This window comes from Lolium rigidum, chromosome 3, assembly GCF_022539505.1.
Source record: "Lolium rigidum isolate FL_2022 chromosome 3, APGP_CSIRO_Lrig_0.1, whole genome shotgun sequence".
Taxonomy (NCBI): Eukaryota; Viridiplantae; Streptophyta; class Magnoliopsida; order Poales; family Poaceae; genus Lolium; species Lolium rigidum.
The window spans coordinates 289,287,735-289,311,496 of record NC_061510.1 but is presented as its reverse complement, the minus strand read 5'-3'; the positions used below and the strand labels follow the sequence as shown (position 1 = coordinate 289,311,496).

General features: G+C 45.1%; 1 protein-coding gene and 1 pseudogene across 1 annotated transcript; one reads left to right on the top strand and one right to left on the bottom strand.

Annotated features, from left to right (window-relative positions):
- Positions 1 to 647: 647 nt before the first annotated feature.
- LOC124703532 (probable NAD kinase 2, chloroplastic) lies at positions 648 to 6,375 on the bottom strand. Its single transcript, XM_047235745.1, has 8 exons — positions 6,208 to 6,375; positions 4,033 to 5,904; positions 3,106 to 3,227; positions 2,862 to 3,003; positions 2,550 to 2,771; positions 2,070 to 2,144; positions 1,353 to 1,454; positions 648 to 1,189 (listed from the first exon to the last, which is right to left on the bottom strand). Exons 1-8 carry the CDS (start codon positions 6,373 to 6,375, stop codon positions 1,049 to 1,051), a joined length of 2,844 nt encoding a protein of 947 aa, XP_047091701.1. The 3' UTR covers positions 648 to 1,048.
- A 5,857-nt stretch (positions 6,376 to 12,232) lies between these two features.
- Positions 12,233 to 13,863, top strand: LOC124696652 (annotated as a pseudogene).
- The last annotated feature ends 9,899 nt before the right edge of the window (positions 13,864 to 23,762 follow it).

The window sequence follows — 23,762 nt, the reverse complement described above, 5'->3', positions numbered from 1 at the left end:
TGATCATATTGCAGCTTGGAACTGTTGCAAGGAACAGTATCTTTACATATGCATTCTTTTTTTCTTAAAACCTGAAACAAAAAACACTAGGAAATGTAGCATTACAGCATTCTGTTAGTTTTCGAAATACTTCCATATTACACATACATATGGTTGTTACAACATGTGGAGAACATAGCATTGAATGTCATTTCAATAGTAAGCCGGTGGCAAATTTGACAGTTTCTAACACATAAGTTTTCAGATACAGCTCCTAACAAAATTGTGCTCTTGAACACGTAGGTCTCATTGATGTGCTATTCCGAAATGTAGATATATATGCCGTTAGAGGAAGTAACACTAAAGTTAGTGCACTGTCCACCAATTTTCTTGCCATTGATCCCAGGCCGCATCCACTGGGTGAGCGTTCTGAATCGAACCACGGAAAGGAAGACCATCTGTATCAGGCACTTGCCTGGCGGCAGGTCGCCAATAGATCAGAGGATGGATGTGACCGTCGACGATCTAGCAGTACTAGTATAAGAGAGAGTTCTTTCATAGAAACGATTACATTAGGATGTATGACAATTTGTTAATATTTTTTTGTAAAGCGGATTTATTCAGCCCTGGTGGTTGACAACTTTTGTAATAAATAATGAAAAAAAAAGTTTAGCCATTAGTTACAGTATATACCGCCACCGTTCCTCAAAGGGATTCATTACAATGTGGCATCAGGTGAATCACTTGCGCTATCATCTTCTGCTGCTCCCAGAAATAACTGTTGATTTACATAGCCGATAGTTACAGACACTATCAATCTTACCATCGTCTGCTATCAGGTCAAAAAGCCATGGAGCTGCCTGTCTCCTGTAATGTTGCATATGCTACAGAGAGAAGAGATCAACTATGTTCTAACATGAGGTTATCTATGTATTGAGCTATGTATGTACAAGAGAATGCTAGGGTTCGTATGTGTCTGTATGACGTGTCCGTGTGTCCACGTGTCTAGAGTGCCTTCTGGTCCAGCCTCTCGTTCCAGTTCAGGCATCTGATCAAGCTGCGGAACCAGTCACCGGTTTGGTCCGATTTGTTGACTGTCGGGGAGCGGGTGCTCACTCATGGATATATGAACCGAGTCTCCTCGTGACAGCTGCTGCCGTCTTTTGCCATCGAACGACACCCAAGCGTTGCTTCTGGCATCATCTGGGATCTGATAAAAATGACAGTCAGTCAGTTAGTACATTGTGGGGTAACAATCAAGCCAGTATGTTCTCGAGACATATGCATACCATGCATTTATTCTTAAGGATGAGATAAGGATTACATGAGAATATTAGGCATTTCAAGATCCATCTATTGGAGGACCTCCATACCTTTAATTCAAGCCGTGCAGAATCAGGAAGGATGACAGGTCTAAATGACAGTGAATGTGGGCAGATTGGAGTGAACAGCATACATGGGACATTTGGATGGACCTGGACAGCAAAAATGACAATGATCGCCGTAAATAACTTTGAGATATGCGACGCAAGTCAAAACGAGCAGTTGACTGGCACAAATGAATAGGGTGCTCAAAAGACAAAAAAAGGTGCACTCTTCGTAATGCGTTTGAATGCAGCACTACACCAGCAAAGCTCACAAACAAGCCATAGCATCACTTCTCTTTATTCTCCAGTGTACTCCCCAAAGATTAAAAAACATCCATAACTGCAGCAACTAGATTGAATCTTAGGTAACGGATAATGACTCCTTGTATTATTATTAAGTAAATGTTGTGTATAAAAACTGCATGCACTACTGAAGCTTGTGTAAGAAGTCTTCTTTTTTAAGTTTATGAAAAGATTCACCGAAACACTTAACATTTAGGCAGTGGAAAACAGCTTTCCAGATGTTCATCAGCCTGGCTTCATTGAAACATTTACAGGATGCATGACAGATAAAAGTTGTATCCATGTAACCAAAACGACATCTTTCATGTAGAAAACTACATTAATGTGCTGCTTAATTGAGAAATAACAGGGCACACTGAGTGAAAACTTAACACAAAAAATATGCCATATGTATAGTATAGCTTGCAAGGATTAACCTACCATTGAACCCCCTGCAGCAGTAGAGTATGCTGTGCTGCCAGTTGGTGTTGCTACGATCACACCATCTCCTTGAACCTACATATATTCCCACAGTTCATGTTACTGTGGTTACAATACTGAAGATCTAAGTGAATACTGAATACTAGCATCAAACAATTATATAATCTCTAGGACTACAAGATCAAGCATAGCAGTGAGACTCAGCAACTAGTATGTGATGATTACATTGCAGTACCCATTTTGTTTGGGCAATCATGTGATAAGTATGAAAGACAATTCAGTTTGGAGAACATTTGATACATAAGTCATAACTGCTAAACTTCATCTAGCATAACAAGGAACATGACATAATTTTGAGATGCAGCCAACTAAAATTTCCGGACAGAAATATAGACAAACGACATTGATGCACTGTTACCAAAGGAAAAAAAAAGGCACAAATAGAGACATCTAGTTTCTAAGACTTTGTACACATATTACCTTAGTGATAAGGTGGTTATGCTCGTAGCATTCAATTTTTGAAAGATATGGATTAGAACCCCGATCAACAACAACTTCATTTAGCACATCAAACACTTTTCCAGGCATTGCTTTTCCATTTCGAAAGATCACACAGCGTAGGCGCATTCTAAGGGTTATATAAACCCCAAGCGTATTGTTCCCGTGGATGACAGCTCTCATGTCTTGTCTGAAACCTTCGAACTGAGGTAAAGGAAATGTTACATGCTTAGATTTGATCCAAAACACAGGCTATAGAGATAAATTGGTCTTGGAATGGAGTCTGAAACGTACAATATGTGAAGTCAGAAATCCAAGGGATCCAAGATTGAATGACACAACAGGTGGTACAGAAGTCCTAAATAAGTTTGATGCGTGCAATATGACCCCATCACCACCCAAGCATGTGACAAAATCAACTCTCTCATGAAGGTCACTGTTTTTTGGCACAAAATGATGTTAGTAAATGGTAATATGGAAACTAATACTGGTATATAGATTATCACTCATCAAAAAATTAAATATGTTTCACTTATACCTGGTGTCTTGAGTATAAAAGGTTTGCACAAAACCATAACCAGGAATCCTTGCAAATACATCATGAACATCTGGCTCCACAAGAACATTCATCTTTTCTTGATGATGCAGAAATGAAGCGACCTAAAAAAGCAAGCTGTTAGAAGTATATAGAGTATCAAATGCTATGTCTGTTGCCAAGGAAAAGAATAAATTAGGCAGAAGTAAATGGAATGTATAGCCTAAGTGACTATCAAACAGTTAAGTTCGAGTAGAGAACTAAGTATCCGAGACACTTTCAAAGACATATACAAAAGAGCCTACACCAGATGTGTTATACAAATTGTGAAATGTTCATCAGATACTTCAGATGATGTTCTAGACTGTCTGCCCCCATGAATGACTATCACTACCAGGAGAGATCAAATCCCACTCATAGAAAAAGCTTCTCAATCAATTCCATTATCACCCAGATATCCCATTGGTGTATTCAGGGACTTCATACATCCCTTTTGGATTCTAAAGCAAATTCTCAACTTCATTGAAACATTTTAAGAAATTCAACTCCAAAGAACATATTCAATTTACTGGAGAAATTATTATATTAGGTTCACTTAACTAATGTTCTCTTTGATACAATACCAAAAACCTTAAAATTAATTATAAGTAGTTCCACATCTTTACTACAAATTCATGATGTACTCAGTACTAGAGAAGTTTAAAAGGTAAGCTTCCAAAACATAAAACATTACTTGCAAGCAAACTTCTCTAATCTCTAGCATTGTATTACAACATATATTGAATGATCATTTGCATGCAGGACATTTAGTCTTCTTTAAGATGGACCAGAGTACATTTTGCTACCAGATAAAAAGTATAACAGAAGTATTGATATACAAATGATATGCAATGATATATATTCACCAAAAATTGGAAATTCTGCATGCACCTCTTTAGCCTCTTCCATGAGCTCATCGCCTAATTTCTTCAGTAGTAAAACAGTCTTTGGAGGAGATTTCCACATAAGCATCTGTTGCTGGGTGCTAGGATGAGTAAAAGCCAAAGATGATTCTGTTACTTTTTCTCTAGTACAAGAAAATCCATCTGTACGTACTAGAAACATCTCAGCTTTTCTTCTCGATTGAATTCGGACAACACCAGTTGAAGAGGCACAAATACTTCCATCAATGGAATCTGATGGGTATCTCTCAAGATAAGGAGCGCCATTCTTTTCAGATGGTTTTTGTGATCCAAGCTGAGCATTCCCATTGGAGCTGTTGCCATTAGATGCTCCTGTATCAATAGTTAGGAGAGAGGCTGGGTTTTGCTTTTGCTCAGAAGAAGTGGATGTTCCATTGTTTGACAGCTTCCCATTAGTGATCCCCGAAGAAACTGATAGTACATAATCATTGTCAAATAACGTCCCATTTGCGTTTTTCAGAACCATCATGTCTGCTGCTTCAGAATCAATGGCTTCATTCTGTTCAGCTCTGAGATTTTGCTTTCTCCTTGAGATCATTAAGCTACTCGATCGTCTCCGAGAGTTCAGAACAGATTTTGGATAAATCCTTTTGCTTCTAAAAAATTTGGTCATCTCCTTTCTAGAGAAAACATTGCCAGAAGGAAATTGTGCCTTAAGGGGACTAGTCTCCAGTTTAAAATCAGAAAGAAGTTCCGTCCTGCTGCCATGCAACTCGCCTTGTTCAGTGCTTTGATCATTGGGAAGGGAATTAGTAACTTCCAGATTATTATGTGAAATTTCTATTTCTGTGTCACGTGCTTCCCCAGCATCCACAGTTCTATCGGACTCCAATAGTGCACCGTTTTCACTGTTTGTGTGCTGTTCTGTCCGATCGTTCTTCAGGGCCTTACCATTCACATTAGGTGAGCGCTTTTTAGTAGCCAGTCTCTCAGCACGAGTGGCATACTGCTTCCATCTGGAGACCATTGCAGACGCCCTGCCAATCCCTTCCTTGCTATGAAGATAAATGGGCTTCTTGGCTCCATCTGACACAAGTGCTGCAAATTGCTGAACTTGTTCGGCAGAGGGAGCAGTCCCGATCTCAACTGGCATGTTGACCACCTCTATCTTTCCAGATGAGACAGCTTCCCCAACTGCAGAAAGGTATAAATCATCTTTAACATCTTCCTCCCGGAGATCAACAATAGTTTTGAATCCCTTGGCCAACAACCATGCCAGTCCCTCCACACTGACTTGACCTCCCCTCCAAAATGCAACCTCCAACTCATCTGTCGCCGATTCATCTGGCACGGTTGAAAAGTACACCGGAAACCAGTTTGCGAACAATGTCGGACAGGGATGGCTATCGGTCCTTGCGAAACCCGCATCGTAGCAGGCATTCTTCAGCCTCTGCAGCCTCATCCATATATCCAATCCCCGGGCCTCATTCGGTACAAGGTAACTAGAAAGCGCAACCTGCATGCTCTCGCAGCACCGCTTCATATCTCCACGGAACAAGGCGAGCGGCGGGATCCTATCCATCGTGCTGTGCTCAGATCCCTGGAAGGCGCCCGCGACACCTGACCGCCCCGCAAGCACCTCTGTCCTGCCCCGGTTCAGCAATGCCAGCATGCAGCCGAGCACGGCAGCAACCTTGTCCTCCAGCACCGGCAGGTCCTCCGATGGCACGTCGTAGCGCACGGGGCACTCTCCTGTCTCTGGATCGCAGAGCGCCGACATGACAGCGTTCTGGAGCTGCTCCGCGGCACGGAATATGCGGCAGTAGGCCTCGATCTCCGCGATGTCGCCGGGCACCGGACCTACCCACAGCAGCTGGGACAAGTCCCTTGTGTGGGAATTCTGCAATGAACAACTTTTATCAAGAACGAAGCAACAGTAACAGTTTCGATGCAATCGAGTGAGAAAGGAAGTTTCCAGTTCATCTCTAGCGTTCTATAAAACCGTTCGATCAAATGCCTACAAGGATCATAGATGCTACAGTATGAACAAGCATCTGTCCGTCAGCCATCAGATTCTACGAATGGACGGAAATTACTTATCGAAGATAAGGACTAGACGAAGCAAAGATCCCAAGACGAAGGGTAGCTTCCACCACCAAGTGTTCGACGGAATGGTCGAGGAACGGCGAGGGAGGCAACTGACCTGGGAATCGAGCCCGATCCGGGAATTGAATGACGGCGCCCGCGCGACGAGGCCACGGCGTGCTCCCGCGGGGCGCCACCACCACCACCTGCCTGCGGCGACCCGGTCGCCAGCGGGCGGCGGGAGCGGGAGCTTGGCGGGCCCGTGCCGCGCGCACACGGCGAGCATCAAGCAGGGCGTGCGCGCGCGGGGCCGCCGGCGACGAGGAAGAAGAGGAGGGGACGGGACGGGAGCGCGCCGCTGTGGAGTCCGCCCGTGGTCTCGGCGTGCCCCTCGATGGCATCCACAGACCAGGTGGAGTAAAAGCTGTGGCTTCTGACGGAGAAGAAAGGAAATCGAACTACTGGTAGGGAAAAACTGTTTGAGGCAGGTTGGTCACGCTGCCGCCATTGTGGCTGCCTGCAAATTGGTGTTGCCAATGCCAAATGGAGCACGCACACAAAATGATTGATGGAAAGGGGAAAGAGAAGTTGGAACTTGAGGTGATCAGAGGTTCTTTTTTCTGAGATTGACGTCCTTGGGGGTTTGCTGAATGGATGAGGTTCAGTTTGGGGAGGATATCGTGGACCATAATGTGTGGTTTGGGTTTTATCATGGCTTTACTGGGTCTCTGTTTTGCTGATGCGAGGAAAATGGATAGGCGGAACGAAACTATTTGTGATGTTTTGGATTTCAGGGTAATACATAATTGCGTTTTCTGGGAGTTTAGGGTAATAATAATGATGTTTTGGGTTTTTATCATGGCTTTTGTGGTTTCATATTTGCTGACATGAGAAAACAGAAAGGGGGAATGCAATTGTTTGTGGTGTTGTTGATTTTCAGATAATAAAAAAAGAAAGTTCACTTTTGGTCCTTGAATTCTAGTGAAAGTTCACTTTTGGTCCTAAAACTTCCGTCTGGTTCAAAATGAACCTTGAACTCTCAGAATCATTCACTTTTAGTCCTTACCCCGATTGAGCTACGCAAATATCTGCCATAGGTGGCAAAAAAAACTCAAGATAACGGTGCAAGGGTAGAGATGTTGATAATATGGCAAAAAACTCAAGATAACTGTGCAAGGGTAGAGATGTTGATAAGCAAACAAGGAGACCTTTGTGGCGCAACGCTTCACGTGAATTAGAAGGGAGAGAAATCAAGCGAGAGACTGGTTCAGGGACCCAAGGGTTTCGTTGTTTTTTTTTTGCATTGTGACATTTGGTTTAACATCTCAGCTAGTTTGGGCTTGGTCTGGTTCTAAACCAATTTGGTTGGTTCCCTATTTTTTCTTTCCACGCCAGTAATTTGCTCAACTCTTAACCGCAAAGGGATGAAAAGTGAACTATTATGAGAGTTCAAGGTTCATTGTAGACTAAAAATAAATTTTGGGACTGAAAGTGAACTTTCCCAAAAGTTCAAGGATGAGAATTGGACTTTCTTCATAATAAAATATACTGGGTTTCTGAAGCTATGCAGCCGAAAGAAAATTGTAATTTCACAAAATGCAATCGCAAAATAAGTAAAAGAAATATTCTTTCATTTCAATGAGTAAGGCTTATAAATTTAGTCAAAAGTCAACAACATCTAAGTTTGACTATTATTTTAGACAAAAATATGAACATTTATGATATCAAGTTAATGTAAATAGATTCACCACAAAATATATTGTTATAATGCACTTATGTAATTTTGTAAGATTTGGTATTTTCCTATATATTTGGTCAAAATTAATAAGGTTTGACATTTGACTAAATGTATACGCCATATGTATTAAAATAGAGGTAGTAACAGGAATAAAGATGAATGAAACTTCAAAGAAGTAACCACATCGACATTTAAACAGAAAAGGACTAAATTTTTCAAAATAAAATAATTAATGCGTATATGTTTTATCAATTCCTATGCACTAATGGGGCTTGTACAAAGTGGACAATAGGTCTAGACGCAAAAGCCTCAGTCTAAGACTAGTCACAATGGGAAGTATCATACACTAGTATCATGTACATGATACTAGTTTATGATACTACCTCCACAATGCATAGTATCATAATATGGTATCATATTTATGTCATATTTAATGTTTTGTAGAATCTCAATGCAAATGTGTGTACATGATGTATTTGTCATGAAGTTTTCTCGGTTTATGTGTCATGATACGGTATCATATTATGATACTACTCTCATCTCTTATCTCATTAATTGATGTGACACATCAGATTTTTACCAACATGGCATGTATGATACTACTTATGATACTCCCATTGGGGCTAGTCTAAGCACCAATATGCAAGCCTTTCGATGGAAAGTAACTTAATTAGATCTATTATGTTCTCGATGATACCTTTTTACACTCGCTAGGTCCATCAATCCAATATAATCCAAGAGGAAATGTTAAACTAGGATGATGTCTTGAACTCTACAAGGGTGGACATTAACTCTATTCCACAAGGAGACTTGGTCTTGGTCATGGACGCCACAAGGGGTGGTAAAAGAAAGACACATACCAACTGTTGTAGATATACTAACTAGATATAGCATGGCGGGGTCTTAATTCCGGCAAGCCCGAGTAGTCCATAGATGGTGGTAGCGACTATGGCCCAACCGGCTGATCTAGTTGTTGAAGAATCGAGATGTAGGAGTTCAGTTCGGAATTGGAAGGTCGGATCCGTACCGACATAGGAGGAGGTCAGATCCTTTCCGTGCAAGACAAGATAATTTAGTTTAGACATAGTCGTATCCGGTTGGATCTCTGGCATGTAACCCTAGATACGTACGCCTTTACAAGCCAATCCTGGGAACCCTAGAGGCATGACACCACTCATTGTAATTTCGCACTTGTTGCATGATAATTTCAGACAAGCAGCAGTAGGGCCTCGCCATCATCGTGAGATTTCCAAAACTGGGTGATGACTGCAAAAACACAGATCAAATGTAGCTAGTTTTGAAATAAGAGTATCGAACCACGAGAAGCTACTAGTAATGACCTTGGTACCCCTTGTTACTATTTATCCAAAATTACTAAAGTTGTCTCAAATCTCAAGCGAAGGATTTAAATTCATAAGGTTTTGCAATGTGTTTTTGTACAGTAAATAATCGAACCTGGAGAATGTAAATGCAACTAGAGATTGTGTTTGAACTGAGATCAGACTAAAATGTTCTCAGGGGTTGTTGGTTTCACCACTAGTATTAACTAAAGACATAAACTAGATAATTCATATCTTAGCTCTCGTTATATGCGGGAAAGGCTCGAATTGGAACATGTATCTCATAACACATCCCAAAGTAACCATTGCAACGACTTTCGGTAAGCCACCTATTGATCCATTATAATTAAGGGATTGCATCATGGTTACTTTTTAAGCTTGCGAGTCCCTTATTACCCCTCTTTCGTACAATAGTGCATCGAATACTGGATGTCAATTCCCGCCATATACACTACCACACTTCCGAAGGTAGTTCCCTCATGTGACCCTTAGGCAAATATTACATGGTCGGCATCATGCAACATCACAAGAGAAAACTAACATACAACCACAATCATAGTGCAAAGGTATAAATAATCTTAGTTCATATAATAGTACCACTAGGGTTTCTCCATCTCCCCTAAGAACGTGATGAACTACTCACACATGGAGACAATCACGAACATCATCATAAACTTGTGTATCGAAAAGGGATAATGGTATGAATCCAAGTATGAACCCACAATGGTAATGGAGATTACAATCTAATGGAATGGAGAGAATGAAGATGGTGATTCGTTGTGGATGATGATGAAGGTGATGATGCCTTGTCCTCCAATGATCCGGGTAGCAACGTGGATGAGGCTCATTCTTGATCTTCCTTCAGATCTCTTCTGGGGCGGTGTTCTGGTGTTTTTGGTTGCGTCTCAACTCCGATCTCAGATCCGTCTGCGGGAGGTGAAAGTATTTGACGAGGCGGTGTCTTCGGCGGGTGGTACGGGCGGACGGTAAAGGCGGGCTCTTCCTGTACCGATGCCCGTTAAACTCCCTAGAAGCTATCCTCACGTCGTCCTTTCGCCCAGACGCGGTATTAAGTGCAAAAATGATTTTTATCACGTCAAAATGCCAAAAAAATGTCAGTTTTCATTGATATTTCATTATTGACTTATTATTTTAGGATCATGCGTAGACAAGCATAAAAGGGCACGGTAACGCGGTGAAATGCAAAAGTCCTACCACTACTTGATGATAATTTGATGAAATGGTAACGCAAAAACATGCTAAAAATGCACTCATCAACGTCCCCAAGCTTAGACTCTTGCACGTCCTCGAGCAAGATACGAGCTTAATGGACAGAGTCATCCTTGTTCATGAAGCGAGAGTTGTTAAAACAAATGAGGCATTTTTCAAAAACAAGGGTTATAACATCGATTGTAAAACTAGAGCATGAATAACACCATACTATTCTCAAAATCAAATGACTTAAAGGCCTCCACACTTTTCAAGATTTAATAAAAGACAAGAAGATACTTTATCCAAATATTATAAAATCATGAGGTTAGCTTTTCTTCATGGATCTTTCTAGTAACTCTTTTTATTTTCGCACTTCTTCTTTCTTTTACTTCTCTTTATTTCTCATTTTTATTTTTATTTCTTTCTAGATTTTTCTTTTTCACACGAAGGAACCAATGATCATAAAATACTTTGTAAGTAATTTTCCTATATCCTATCAAAGCTTTCTGGTGTGGAGGACCATAAAATCATTATCATGATGAACTACAATTATATTCATCCTAATTCAATAATCATAATTCAATCATACTTCAGATAGGATAATGACTCAAGATTCATTGGACAAAAATCATTCTCTTTTCAAGGAAAATACATGATATAATAATGCAACGAGCTTCTATTCTAAGATGCATGGATAAAGACAAATTTGCTAAAAAACTAGTAATAGAGTTTGCAAGGCTCGGGATGATCTCCCCAAGCTTAGACTCAAGTCAGGCGGGATCACATAGCTCCTTTGATGTACATATTCGTCCTCTTGTGTAAAGGATGCTCCACTGACAGTATCTTCCCTCTTCAGATTGCAAGCGTGTGTTGTACACGCAAAACGAGTAGCCAACTTTGTGATATCATCATGCTGATTCTTGATTACTTTGACAAGCATCTTCCTGTCATCAGCCATCTTAAGAACAACTTTAGTTAAGGTTTCGACTCTCTGGTTGATGTCTTCGACCCTTTTCTCAAGGTCTTTACTCATCAACCAGTAAGAGTCAACCCCCTCACTCATAGTTTCAACACAAGCTTTAGAAACCTTTTCAAGGGATGTGATCCTTTCTTCAATTTCTTCATGTTGCTCCCTCTCGTTTATAGGGGTACCCTAGAAGCAAATTGGAGAGAAGATCCATGGAGATTATACCTGTAAGGGTTCGGAGTAGGAACTTCCTTCTTCACCGGCTTGTGGGATCCTTCCTCCTTTTCACCCAAATTTGTTTGATGTGAAAGGGTTGCATGTCTCTTGTGGGAGTAGATTGAAACTTATCAAAGAATTCAAGTAGGAAGAATTGAATCTTAGCAAAACCCTAATTTTTGAAGAGAGAACAAACTGAAAAAGGGAAATTGGAAAAAGAAAACTCTAAAAAGAAGGGACTTGCGGCGGTGAAACTTTGTCGGTGAGTTTTTCTTTTCCTTTTGCGAAATAGGGTAAGGGGTGATCTAGGGTTTCTGTGACTTTTCTACCCAAAACAAAAGATCTATCGATCTAACAACATGCTCTGATACCAATGTTGAAACCCTAGGATCGACTAGTGTAGATCTAACGTCGGGATCATACTATCTCTGTAAAGAACTTGAACTTGTACTGTGCGTGGGAGATATAGAACGAAAGAGAGAGAGAGAGAGAGAGAGAGAGAGAGAGAGAGAGAGAGAGAGAGAGAGAGAGAGAGAGAGAGAGAGAGACGGTGTACCTTCTCCCTTGGAGGAGGAACCTCCGGACGTTGACATGGTGACGGCGGCGTGGGTGAGCGGAGACGGCGGTGTAGCTTCCCATCGGCACATCGCTAACCCTAGATCGGATTGGTATGTCGGTGGGGCGTACGTCAAACGCGGTGAACCTCGTACTGCGAGCCGCCGGCCCCACCTCTCTTTATAGCGATGGCGACAGAGGCCCACCAACCATAACAGGTTGGGCGCCCCCGATCAGGGCGCAGGTCAAAGGGGCCCGGTGGGCCGTTGGCTCACTCGGGAGAGATCAATCTAACACCAATAACATACTCCAGGTTAATTAGCGGTTTATTTAGATCAATTTTAATGTACATCAGAGCTCATGTCCGATGGATGCATATGCAGCGGCTGCAGAAGCTTGGGAAAGGGCAGCTGAGCGGGCCGGAGCACGTGTACATGGACATGGCGGGGCGGCACGCTGTGCACGGCGACGAGGGACGGCTGGTTCCGGAGGATGCAGCCCAACGGGTCGTGAGAGCACTGGCGGTTCGTCGGCGGCACAACCCTTCTCGGGATTGCGCCCTCCGCCGACGGTAGCATGCTTGTCTGCGACGCTGACAAGGTGAAGAAATCATCCTCTTGTGTCATCGATTTGTGAATGTTAACTACCATGTGGCCGTGAGACACCTGCTCAACTGTTAATTTTGGTGTGATTTTTTCAGGGGTTACTGAGAGTGGAGGAGAGACGTGTGACCATCCTTGCCTCGACGGTCCAAGGCTCCACCATCAGGTGACTCACGTTCATCCTCAGCACCAACATACTACTTTGCCCTGATTTAACCAGAATTGTTTGAGTCAGGTTCTCTTAACCTGAATTAACCTGTACCAACTGTCTCCCCATCGCCAGGTTCGCTGACGCTGTCGTCGAGGCATCCGACGGCACAGTATACTTCAGTGATAGCAGCTCAAGGTTCGGCCTCAGCCAGTGGTTCCTCGACTACTTGGAGGCCGGCTCCACCGGCCGCCTCCTCAAGTACGAACCCAGCACCGGCAAGGCGTCCGTCTTGCTTGACAACCTCGCATTCGCCAGCAGTGTCGCCTTGTCCCATGACGAAACCTTCCTAGTCATCTGCGAGTCCTGGGGGTAAGTACCTGAACAAATCCAACACGCACATCTGCCGGCTCATCGCTCATCTCTCGAGCTGCAGGTTCAGATGCTCCAAGTTGTGGCTGAAAGGGGACAATGCTGGCCGAGCGGAGACCTTCATCGACAACCTCCCCGAGTGTCCGTCTAGCGTCAGACGGCTCCGTCTGGATTGCACTTCTCCCGGTTTTTCGCCTCCCTCCCATCTCACCAGCTTGGATTTATCTGTATATCACCATACGGAAAGCAATGCATCAAGAATTGTTTGTGCTCAAAATGCAGCTGAGGTCGCCCTGGATAGACCTGCTGACGCGCTAGACCTTGACCAAGAGAGTCGTCACGTCCTTCCCGGTACTCCTCCACAGGATCAAGGAGACGGCCAAGGGAGCAATGGTGGCGCAGGTGTCGGAGAGTGGCGAGATCATCCGTCTGCTCGACGACTCCCAGGGGAAGGTGATCAACTTCATCACATCGGTGCCCGAGTTTGACGGGGATCTATACTTTGGAAGCCTCTTGACCAACTTTGTGGGCAAGCTGTCTCTGGCGAATATGCCACATGTGCATGAGGTGGTTTCATCCTACACATTTAGGGCTTCTTTGGTTCATAGGATAGAAAAATCGTAGAAATAGAAAAAACATAGGATTTAATTCTATAGGAAGATGAGTTATGTTTGATTGCGCCAAAAAAAAATTTCCATAAGGTATTACCTAATGTTTTATTCCTATATGATTTGCACTACAAGATTTCTATAGGATTAGTTTCTATAGGATATATTTCTGTGAATCAAACAACTAAGTGAGGCTTGCTGGTGTTCAAATTATGATGGATAGAACAAGAGTGGATGTACATGGGGATAAGGTTTCTGGTGGATAGAAGAAGAGAAAGAGGCTTGCTGGTGTTCAAATTAGAGTGAGGTTACCCGTTGTACACCCCTAAGTGAGGCCCTTTGGTTTTTTTCAGCAAAATCTAAACCTGAAAAATCGAATTTCCTTTTCGAATTTGAGAATTCTAAAAAAATCGCAAATGTACATAGGCTGTTGAATTTGGATGTAACTTTTTGTGTATATGCCTTTTCATATTAGTTTTTTTTCCCAAATGATGTTGTATGCAAAATCTAGAGCTGCTTTACCGAAACATAACATTTTCTTTTGCAAAATATGTGAAACTTCATCTTTGTTATTTTTCGTAATAACTAGTTTACGTAACATATTCTTTAAAGGATTTTTAAAATCAAAGTTTTAATCATTTATCTTTTATTTCGGGGGAGGTACGTGTGGAGTACTAACTTATCTTGTAGAGTGTAGAGATTAATGTCAGTGGTGCAATGACCGAAGCTACGATGATTGTGCTTAGGTGATGTTATAAATATAAATTTTGGCATAATTAGAGGTGTGATTTTTCAGTTCTGGTTGTTGAGATACATATCTTGTATATCCGGATGTGTATCCTCTGTAGTTATTGTATACCGATACATATCTTTGTATTTACTATTGGGCCCGCCTCCTTCCTTTTATAGTCGAGGACGTGGCATATATATGTACCGCCATATGCATCCGATCAATATATCGAGCATTGCATCTCTCTCTACATGGTATTAGAGACCTCCTAGATCCTACCTCAGCCGTGCGCCGCCTCTCTCCCCCCGTGCGCCGCCCCCCACCCCTAAACCCTAGACGCGCGCCGCCTCTCTTCCCCCGTGCGCCGCCTCTCTTCCCCCGTGCGCCGCCCCCCACCCCTAAACCCTAGCAGCGCAGCCTGCTCCTCCTCTCCCGGCGCACGCCTGCTCTCCTCTTCCCCGCTCATGTCCACCCCTAGCTCCAACCCCTCGTGACTCCTCCATCCCCCGACCCGGCCGGCTCCACGCCATCGCCATCACCGACCATGTCCCGTCATGCTGTCCACCACGCCGCCAGCTACCTCGCACGGAAGGCGTGCTTCTACCTCACTCTTGCGCGAGTACAACATGCGCGACCACATCGGCGGCCACCGCCGGCCTCCTGCGCCTGCGAATCCGGTCGGTTGGCCATCGGCCTCGTTGTAGTGCCCCGAGGTTTAGAGACGATCGAGGGTATATTTTAGAAAGGGATGTGCATTGCATTGCAAATTACGGGGAAATTTCGCGCTTTTAAACAAAAGCTTGCATCGAAGGGGGACAAGTTTCTCTCTCGACACCTTACGGGGTTAGGGTTTCGAGAGTGCGACAAACCTGTTCCTTATTCAACTAAACTAGGGTTTTGAGAAGAGAGGAGAGTTTGCATCACAACCTTAAGTTGCATGATTGAATTCTAAATTAAGTTGTATGATTGAATTCAAACCAAATTTGAATTTGAATTTCAAATTCAAACATCAAATGAATATCACATAATTCAAACTTGAGATAATTTAATAAACAATTATCATTAATCAAGATTATAAATAATACAACAACTAAGTAAAGCTCATTAAGGAAAACTTGAGCTTTATTAATAATCACACAAGATACATTGTCAATTACAATATTCAGAATTGGAACAAATGAATATGACAACATATTACAAGAATTGGACAAAATAGAAAAAGGAAAGAAAATGAAAACAATTCCAGAACCTATCCTAACACTACAAACTAAACTTCATTTAGTCTTGTACTTGATGATCTTCATGATCATTGGATCATCACTTTGCTCCCTGCACATAATCACAACAAATACAAGTTATGCCAAGTGGCATAGTGTAAGGGTACATTGCCCCTATGTGTGGTTTTGGTAATTAATGACAACCCCTATGGACTAATGTTTTCATTGAGTTTATATGAAGGAATATTCCATAGGTACTACTTGTATTCCATGTGTTGGATTCAAGTATGAATGCCATGAAGATAAAGGTATACCTTGTGCATTGGCATCAAGATCATCGGTATGAAGATATATATGTGATATGATCAAGAAGAAGAAACGAAGATGGAGTTCTTATGTGGAACTCAATATTAGCCATGCTCTATGTTATGTGAGTATGAGAAGACACAAGGTTGAGTTGGGCAAGTTCAAGATGAGCATCTCAAGTGAATCACATGCTTGAAGCTTGCCATCCATTTGGTGATAATGGAATAGTGAAGATGTGCATCAATGGAGCTTTCCCATCATAGTGTATGGGGGAGCATTTGTAAGTCTTCACGAGGCAACATTGGTCAAGTGTGGCATTCCGGCTTGAGTGAAGCATGAAGAGTTATCATCAAGATCAAGCGGGATGCGCAAGGCAAAGGTATGGCCTTGCTAGGTTTTCCTTTTACCGGTCTCAAGGTGGATGTTGGGAGACCGGATTATAGGATAGATAGCCGCACTATTAAGAGGGGCTTTCGGTTGAGTAACTTGATCACATCGTCTTAGGGAGCTCAATCCTTTGCATACTTTGCATATCCTTATTGCTTCTTGGTGTTTCAGTGTGAGGTTCTTGAGCTTGTTGCTAGCTTTACAACAAGCCCAAGTTCATCGAAAACGGAATCCGCATGCATCTTCTATTGCGTTTTCGAGTTTGGACGTCTTTACCGTTTCTTGACGGTGGGAGACTCCCTCTCTAAAATCATCTAAAAATGGTATGTGAGGAGTCTCCATATTTCCAACAAAATTGGGGTTCTATTCGTCGTTATCTTTCCAACAAAATTGGTTTCATGTCAATCGGAGTTCGGGAGCAATAGTTATTAAAGAAAAAGGAAAGATGAGAAAAGAATAAAAAGAAAAAGAGAAAAAGGGGGAGGCGGCCGGTTGCCGCCCGGCCTGCCGGACCGCATGCCGGCCCACCCGGTCGACCGGGCGGGCACCGGCCCACGCGCCAGCCTGGCCCGCTCTCACTCCCGGTCGACCGGACTTAGCCGGCCGACACACGTGCCTCTCGCCGCGCGGCCCGTCGACCGGTCTCGGGCCTGGCTCACGACCACGCCCAGCCGGTCAGTCCTCGGTCCGACAGGAATCCCGACTCGGGCCGCCTCCACGCGCCTTGGCCCACGCGGCCGCGCCGCTCTCCCCGCGCGCCTAATGGCTGTCTCGCCGCCCGTGCGCGCTCTCGCCCAGCCCGGTCGGTGGGCCGGTCCGACCGGACAGGCCACCGGCCTCTCCGGCCCGAGGCTCGGGTCGGCCGGCCTCGTTGGCATGGCTGGGCGACTTTTTTAGCTCGTTTTTATGCGATTTTCTTTGTCTTTTTTCCCCAACGGTTATTATTTGCTCCCTAGACTATAAATAGCCCTTCTTCCACCTTGAGCAAGTAGTTCTTCCCATTCTCTCACCTCCATTGTTGCTATTTGAAGAACTTGCTCTCCCCTTGATTCCTCCAACCATTCTTGCTCATATTTGAGGATTTGAGAGAGGAGATCTAGATCTACACTTCCACCAAACCATTTCTTCTCTAAGTGAGGGAATCTCTTGGGATCTAGATCTTGGAGTCTTTGGTTGACTTTCCCCTTGTTCTTCCTCTCCAATCTCATCCTAGCATTCGTTGCTTTGGTGGGATTTGAGTGTGAAGGACTTGAACACCTCCGGTGTTCTTGCTTTGCATCATTGCATAGTGTTGAGCTCTCCACCACGATTTGTTCGAGTGAGAGACCGTGAGCTTGTTACTCTTGGAGGGTGACCTCCTAGTTGGCTTGGTGATTGGTGCTCCGGTGATCTCTTCAAGAAGATTGTGAAGAGGCCCGGGCTTCTCCTTCGTGGAGCTTGTGAAGTGGTTGTGGAGCTTGCCATCTCCGGAGCGGAGGAAAAGCTAACCATAAGGAAAGGGCCATTATCCTTCGTGGGTGTGGTTCGGAGAATAGGGGTGAGCCTTCGTGGCGCGGGGAATCCTTCGTGGGACCTCCACTCCTCCAAACGTGACGTACCTTGTTGCAAAGCAAGGGAACACGGGAATACATCCTCGTCTCCCGCGTGCCTCGGTTATTTCTATACCCGAGCTCTCTTTCCTTGTGATAGCCATCGTGCTTGAAGTACATATATCTTGCTATCACTTGTGCTACATATATCTTGTGCCTATCTTGCTTAGCTCTAGTTGCTATTGTTACACTTAGTTGAGCTTAGCATATTTAGGGTTTGTGCTTGTAAACTAAACGATAGTTTAATTCCGCATTATTACAAGACAAATCTGTAAGAGTTTTTAATTGCCTATTCACCCCCCCCCCCCCTCTAGGCGACATCTCGATCTTTCACATAGCCACTTGGCAGGTTAGAAATCAAATGAAAAGGGAGAGGATATGACCAAAGCTGCCGAGCTGATCAGCTCACAGCCAAGTCCCAAGCCTGATGCAAAGCTCATCAGGATACACACACACGGACCTGCTCACAAGGCGTGTGCATGCCCGACACAACACACACACGGCTCGTGTGTCACCACTGAGAGGTCGGGCCTTCTTTGTCGACCGGGAAGGAATGGTGATCATATATAAACTTTCGAAGCAAACCTAACCATTGCATCGGCAGACAGCCTCACAGAGGTAAGTCTCAAGAACACAAGAACACAAGAACGGCTCTGACCGCTGTTCAATCTATTTCTCAATCACCGAAATTCACCAAGCATCACCAAGACAAGCCGGAGGAGACGAGGGCAAGCCAAATAAACAACCGGAAGCAAAAACTCTACACCAACACCAATTCTAGGAGGCTGGAGTGAGGTATACACATCATCATGAACAAACCGGATGGTTTTGTTCATAAATTACATGCATGATCTCAAGCACACCAAAAGGGTAGGAAGCCTGTTTGTGTCATCATATGGCTATCTAGCCATTTGGTACAAGCAAACATAGAAAAAGCCCGAGAGGAAATTATCCAGGGAACAGCTGATTGTGTCCACACGGGGACACAATCGGGAGAAATCCAACATGGATTTAATCCTAGCTAGCTACACAAGTTCACTTGACAACCTATAGCCGGCTAAGCCATCGACGGATAGACAATCAAGTGTCTATACAGGTTTGTCAACATTAAAAGCATCTGGCAACAAAATATGGTTTAACCAGAAAGCATTTGTCCATACACATCAAGCCAACTATGGTGGGGCTACGAGCGACCAAGAATGGCTGTCGAGGCCACCTCAACCAACCAAAGCAGTCAAACCACCAAGCCCGAGTACATGCATCATCACCCGAGTGTGGGTTCGAGTGGGCTAGGGTCCCCAACAAGTGTTGGCATCCCTCTAGCCAAGCAAATTAAATTGTTATGATCATCAACGTAGCACAGAGTTCACATCATTTATCTATTTAAGCAATCAGAACTACACAGATAAATGAAATAGTCAAGCTACTTATGCATAGAATCTTGCAGATGATCCAATGGATCATTACAAGCATCCACTGATGCTTGGACAAGCACCAACATACACAGGCCAAGCCTGTGTGACACACACACAGCACAGAGTGGATCACAGTGAGGCACTGACAACAAAGAACAGTGTCTACAAGCAAGCTGAGTGATCATATGACCACCGAAAGCTTGCAAGAGCATGCCACAGACATGCTAGACATCAATTACAGACACCAACACATGGCCGGACAATTAAATTAGCCACAGACAGGGGACAATGGCATAGCGAGATAATCAAATAAGCTAGATATGATGGTATTCGGTAGCAGTTCATCAAGAGATAGAGTTGTGCAAGCACAGCTTATGCTCAATGGAGCATGTTCCATGAATTATATCACACGAGAAAGCACACCAGAGGCACTGACTCTTGCAAACTTGCAAGGATTGCACACTGCAATCAAGCCAGTGTAGCATATATGAACACATTTGAGTAATTGGCAAGTACAGCATCAAGAATAGAAGCACAGGGAAGCAGCAGCACAAGCACAAGCTTAGATACAGAAGAAATGGCCATGGTAGCAGACAACGAGCAAAGATATGCATAAGCAGTAGAGCAATCGCACCATGACACAGCAGCACAGCAACGCAGCAACAACATCAGGGCACGGCCACACCTCTATGAGTAGAGGCAGGCCGGTGACCAAGCTAGGAGAAGGAGGAGAAGAAACAGAACATGTAGAGAAGAAGAGATGGCGCACTTACCAGGGTCGAGTAGGCAGGCCAGGCCATGGCGGCCACGGCGGCACACGCCGGAGCGCGGCGGCGCCAGGCCAAGCCAGGCCATGGTGGCACCGCGGCACCAACCGCACCACAGCGGCGTAGCCGGGGCGGCGTCAGAGCACCGGGAGCACCGGGAACGCCGGGATCGAGCGGATCCTGAAACCCTAGCACCAGAGGGGGGTCGAGGACGAGAGCAGCAGGTCACCCGCGTCAAATCGACGCGGATAGGATTGACCGCCGTCGTGGGGCGCGTCGATTGCGCACCATGGCGGAGGCTAGATCCGGCGGAGCTCGGCCGGAGACGAGCGGCGACGGGCGGAGGCGACGCGGGTCGCCGAGCAGGGTTAGGGTTAGGGTTCAGTCGCGCGTGAGGGGAAGAGAGAGGAGTGGGGCTGGTCGAGCCGGACCAGGCCGGTCGGTTCGACCTAACCCACTGGGTTGCACCGACAGGTGGGCCCAGGGATGTTTTTGTCTTTTCACAAACAAATAAAAATGCTGAAACTTTGAAAAATCATAGAAAATTATTAATAGCTCTAAAAAATAATTAAAAATATGAAAACTGATCAGCATAAAATTCTCTACCTAAATAAAATATTAAAGAGAATTATTAAAGACAAATATGAATAAGTCATAATTTGATGATTTAAATAAACATTTAAATCACACATATTATTTTCTATAATGAAAATAAGTCCATTAATGTTTTTGGACTAGAAAAACACCTTGACAACATTTCAAGGTTGTATTTACTCTAAATATAGTATCTCCAAATTATTCTTAGTATTAACCTCTCACATGAAATAATAACGACATCGGAAGGGGGGAACAAACCCTAAAACTGGAATCATGCATAATTGCTTCTTTAACCATTGCCCTTATCGGACAATGATGCTATTTTTCAGAAACGGAGGACAAGGGTCAGTCCACACCATCCAACCGCAAAACTTTGCAGGTGTTCGGGCAAGTTCATCACTTGCTCATGTCATTTGAGTATCTTTATCAAATTACTTGCAAAGTACTATGATTATCACTATTGCATAAAAACCAAAACCACTATTTTCATAACTATGAATATGACTATGTGGTTGGCAATGGAACCATGGATTGTGTTGATATGGTGGAGGTTCCATTGCAAGGGTTTATATCCATCTAGGATTAACAACAAATGTCGTCCAGCTGATTCTTGTGCCGTAATACCCGTGTTAACCATAAGATCCGGAGTGGGACGGAGTAGTCAAAAGTGTTTCCACCTCTCGTTCATCAACGGATGCTCATTACGGGTGCACATGATCTTGCGAGACATGATGCAGAGGGTGGGAACCCGTAGAAGTCCCAACGGTAATGAGGTCTATGATGGGTTGCAGCTAGCGGCGTAGGAATGTATGGTAGAGCCCCGCATTGTCGTCGTGGTCGGGGTCCACCCTGAAATCTATGGGAATAATGGGACCGGCGTGGACCCAGGGTCGGAGTCTGCAACAAAGGGTGGGTGTTCGAGGTAGCGGAGGAACATGATTGGCTAGACCTTATACCGGGCCTCACACCGAAGGAAGTGTGGACGGAAAGCTGCCGGCTGGCACCAAGGTTAAGATCTCTTATGGGTAAAGCAACACACCTCTCGCTGAGTGTAAAGAACCGTGACCTGTCACTCCCTGCTCCGGGATATGGAATCGCGAACGCGGCCGGAAAGGAGCTCCATGAAGTTCTAGTAAACCGGTGAAGGCCGACGGACATAGCTCTTTGAAATAAAAGCAATCTCTTGAAGAAATGTTTATCAAAACCTGCATTGGTATTAGACTTTACGGTCTAATATCGTAGCTAGTGCATTAAACACCTCTTATCTATAATGAACTTGTTGAGTACGCTCGTACTCATCCCACTCTTAAATCCCTTGCTTAGATTGTTCGAATCGTCTGGGAGGAGGACTACGACAACCCCGAGGGAGCCGAGATCATCGGCTATGAAGAACCAGACCTCTCGGAGGTATTGAAGGCGTAGACTACCTCATAGTCTACGGAACCGGGAGGCTTCCGGAGGAGATCAAGCCTAGAAGCATCGAAGTAGTAGTAGCCGAGCAAGCACGAACTCTTTATACCTAGCTGCTCGAGAGAATAAATGTATAACTTAATGAGACTTCTATATTGTAAGCTAAGTTGGGTTCGCCTCGAACCTGGGAGTTTCCCTCTTTGGACCCAAGAGGAGCTCCGAGACGATATGTGTATTATGCTTGTAATAATAAGTGAATGAGTTATGGACCTGCTATGTTCTGTTGTACTACTCTGAGGGATGTAATATTTACGGAATGGTACTTCGTGAATGTTATATCAACGACTGGCATACTACAACATGCAGTGGTATGTAGGGTCACCACAGCCACCATCATCTGCTGGCTCTTCCTCACCGTCTCGCCGGACATCTTCAAGACCATCGTTCGGGAGGGCGATGATGCCCGCACGGTGTGGGGAAAGATCAACGGCCTCTTCACCAATAACAAGCTCCAACGTGTTGTCTTCTGCGGCATGAATTCTTCGGCACACCCCGGGGCGATCAAGCCTTGGATGCCCTCTTGCCCTGCGCCTCAAGGCCATCTCCGAGCGAGCTCCGGGACCTTGGGTTCGGATTGGCGGCGAGCTCCTCCTCTCACCCTCACGCCGCCTGAGCGAGGACTCGGCAACACCGCCTCCAACCTCGACCCTCATGACCAACCCTACGTTCGAGCGGGGCGGTCGATCTACCTCGAGCCGGGAGGAACGGAGCGGCGGGCGAAGGGTGTGCGCACCCGGGCGGTTCACACCGCTCTATGGGGCCGGCGACAACAGGCGTCCTTCCTCATGGCGGAGGAGCTCCACCGGCGCCCACCCCCGCCCCTCCACACCCTGCGCCTCAACCGCAACAACACCAAGGAGGAGGGGGCGGTGGCCGTGGCCGTCGCCGTGGCCGTCGCCGTGGCCGTGGTGGTGGCCGGGGCGGTGGCAACAACGGCGGCCCCGGCATCGTCGGTCCTCGCCCCGGGTACTCACACCCCACTCCGCCGTGGGCGGGCGGACACAACCCCTGGACGGGGTCGTGCACGCCTACACCATGCCCGTTCCGCGCCCTCGTCCCCGGCACCGCCGGCCCCCGTCCGCCGACGCACCAGGCCTTCATCAGTCGCGCCACCGCAGCCTCCGCCGGCCTGCCCTACGCCCCGTCTACGGCGATGCATGATGTCGCTGGCCCCGATGGCCCACCGGGACCCAGCGCTCTACACCGCCCTTCGATACGCCCCTCGCGGGCGCTTACTCCGGCGGTGGCGACCGGTTCATGGACACCCGGAGCCTCCGCACACATGGCTGCTCACCCGGGTAACCTTTCCACTTCATCTCCGACATCCACTTCCTCTCGCATCATCGTCGGTAACGGTGCTGGTCTTCCAATCTCTCATGTTGGCTCCACTCATTTTCCTTCTAACTCTACACCATTGTCTCTTAATAATGTCTTAGT

Coding starts and splice junctions, on each gene's coding strand:
- LOC124703532 (XM_047235745.1), bottom strand. CDS start 6,375: ATGCTCGCCGTGTGCGCGCGGCACGGGCCCGCCAAGCTCCCGCTCCCG. Junction 3,004..3,105: donor TTTTATACTCAAGACACCAG/GTATAAGTGAAA, acceptor GCCAAAAAACAG/TGACCTTCATGAGAGAGTTG. Junction 1,455..2,069: donor CTGCTGCAGGGGGTTCAATG/GTAGGTTAATCC, acceptor TTTGCTGTCCAG/GTCCATCCAAATGTCCCATG.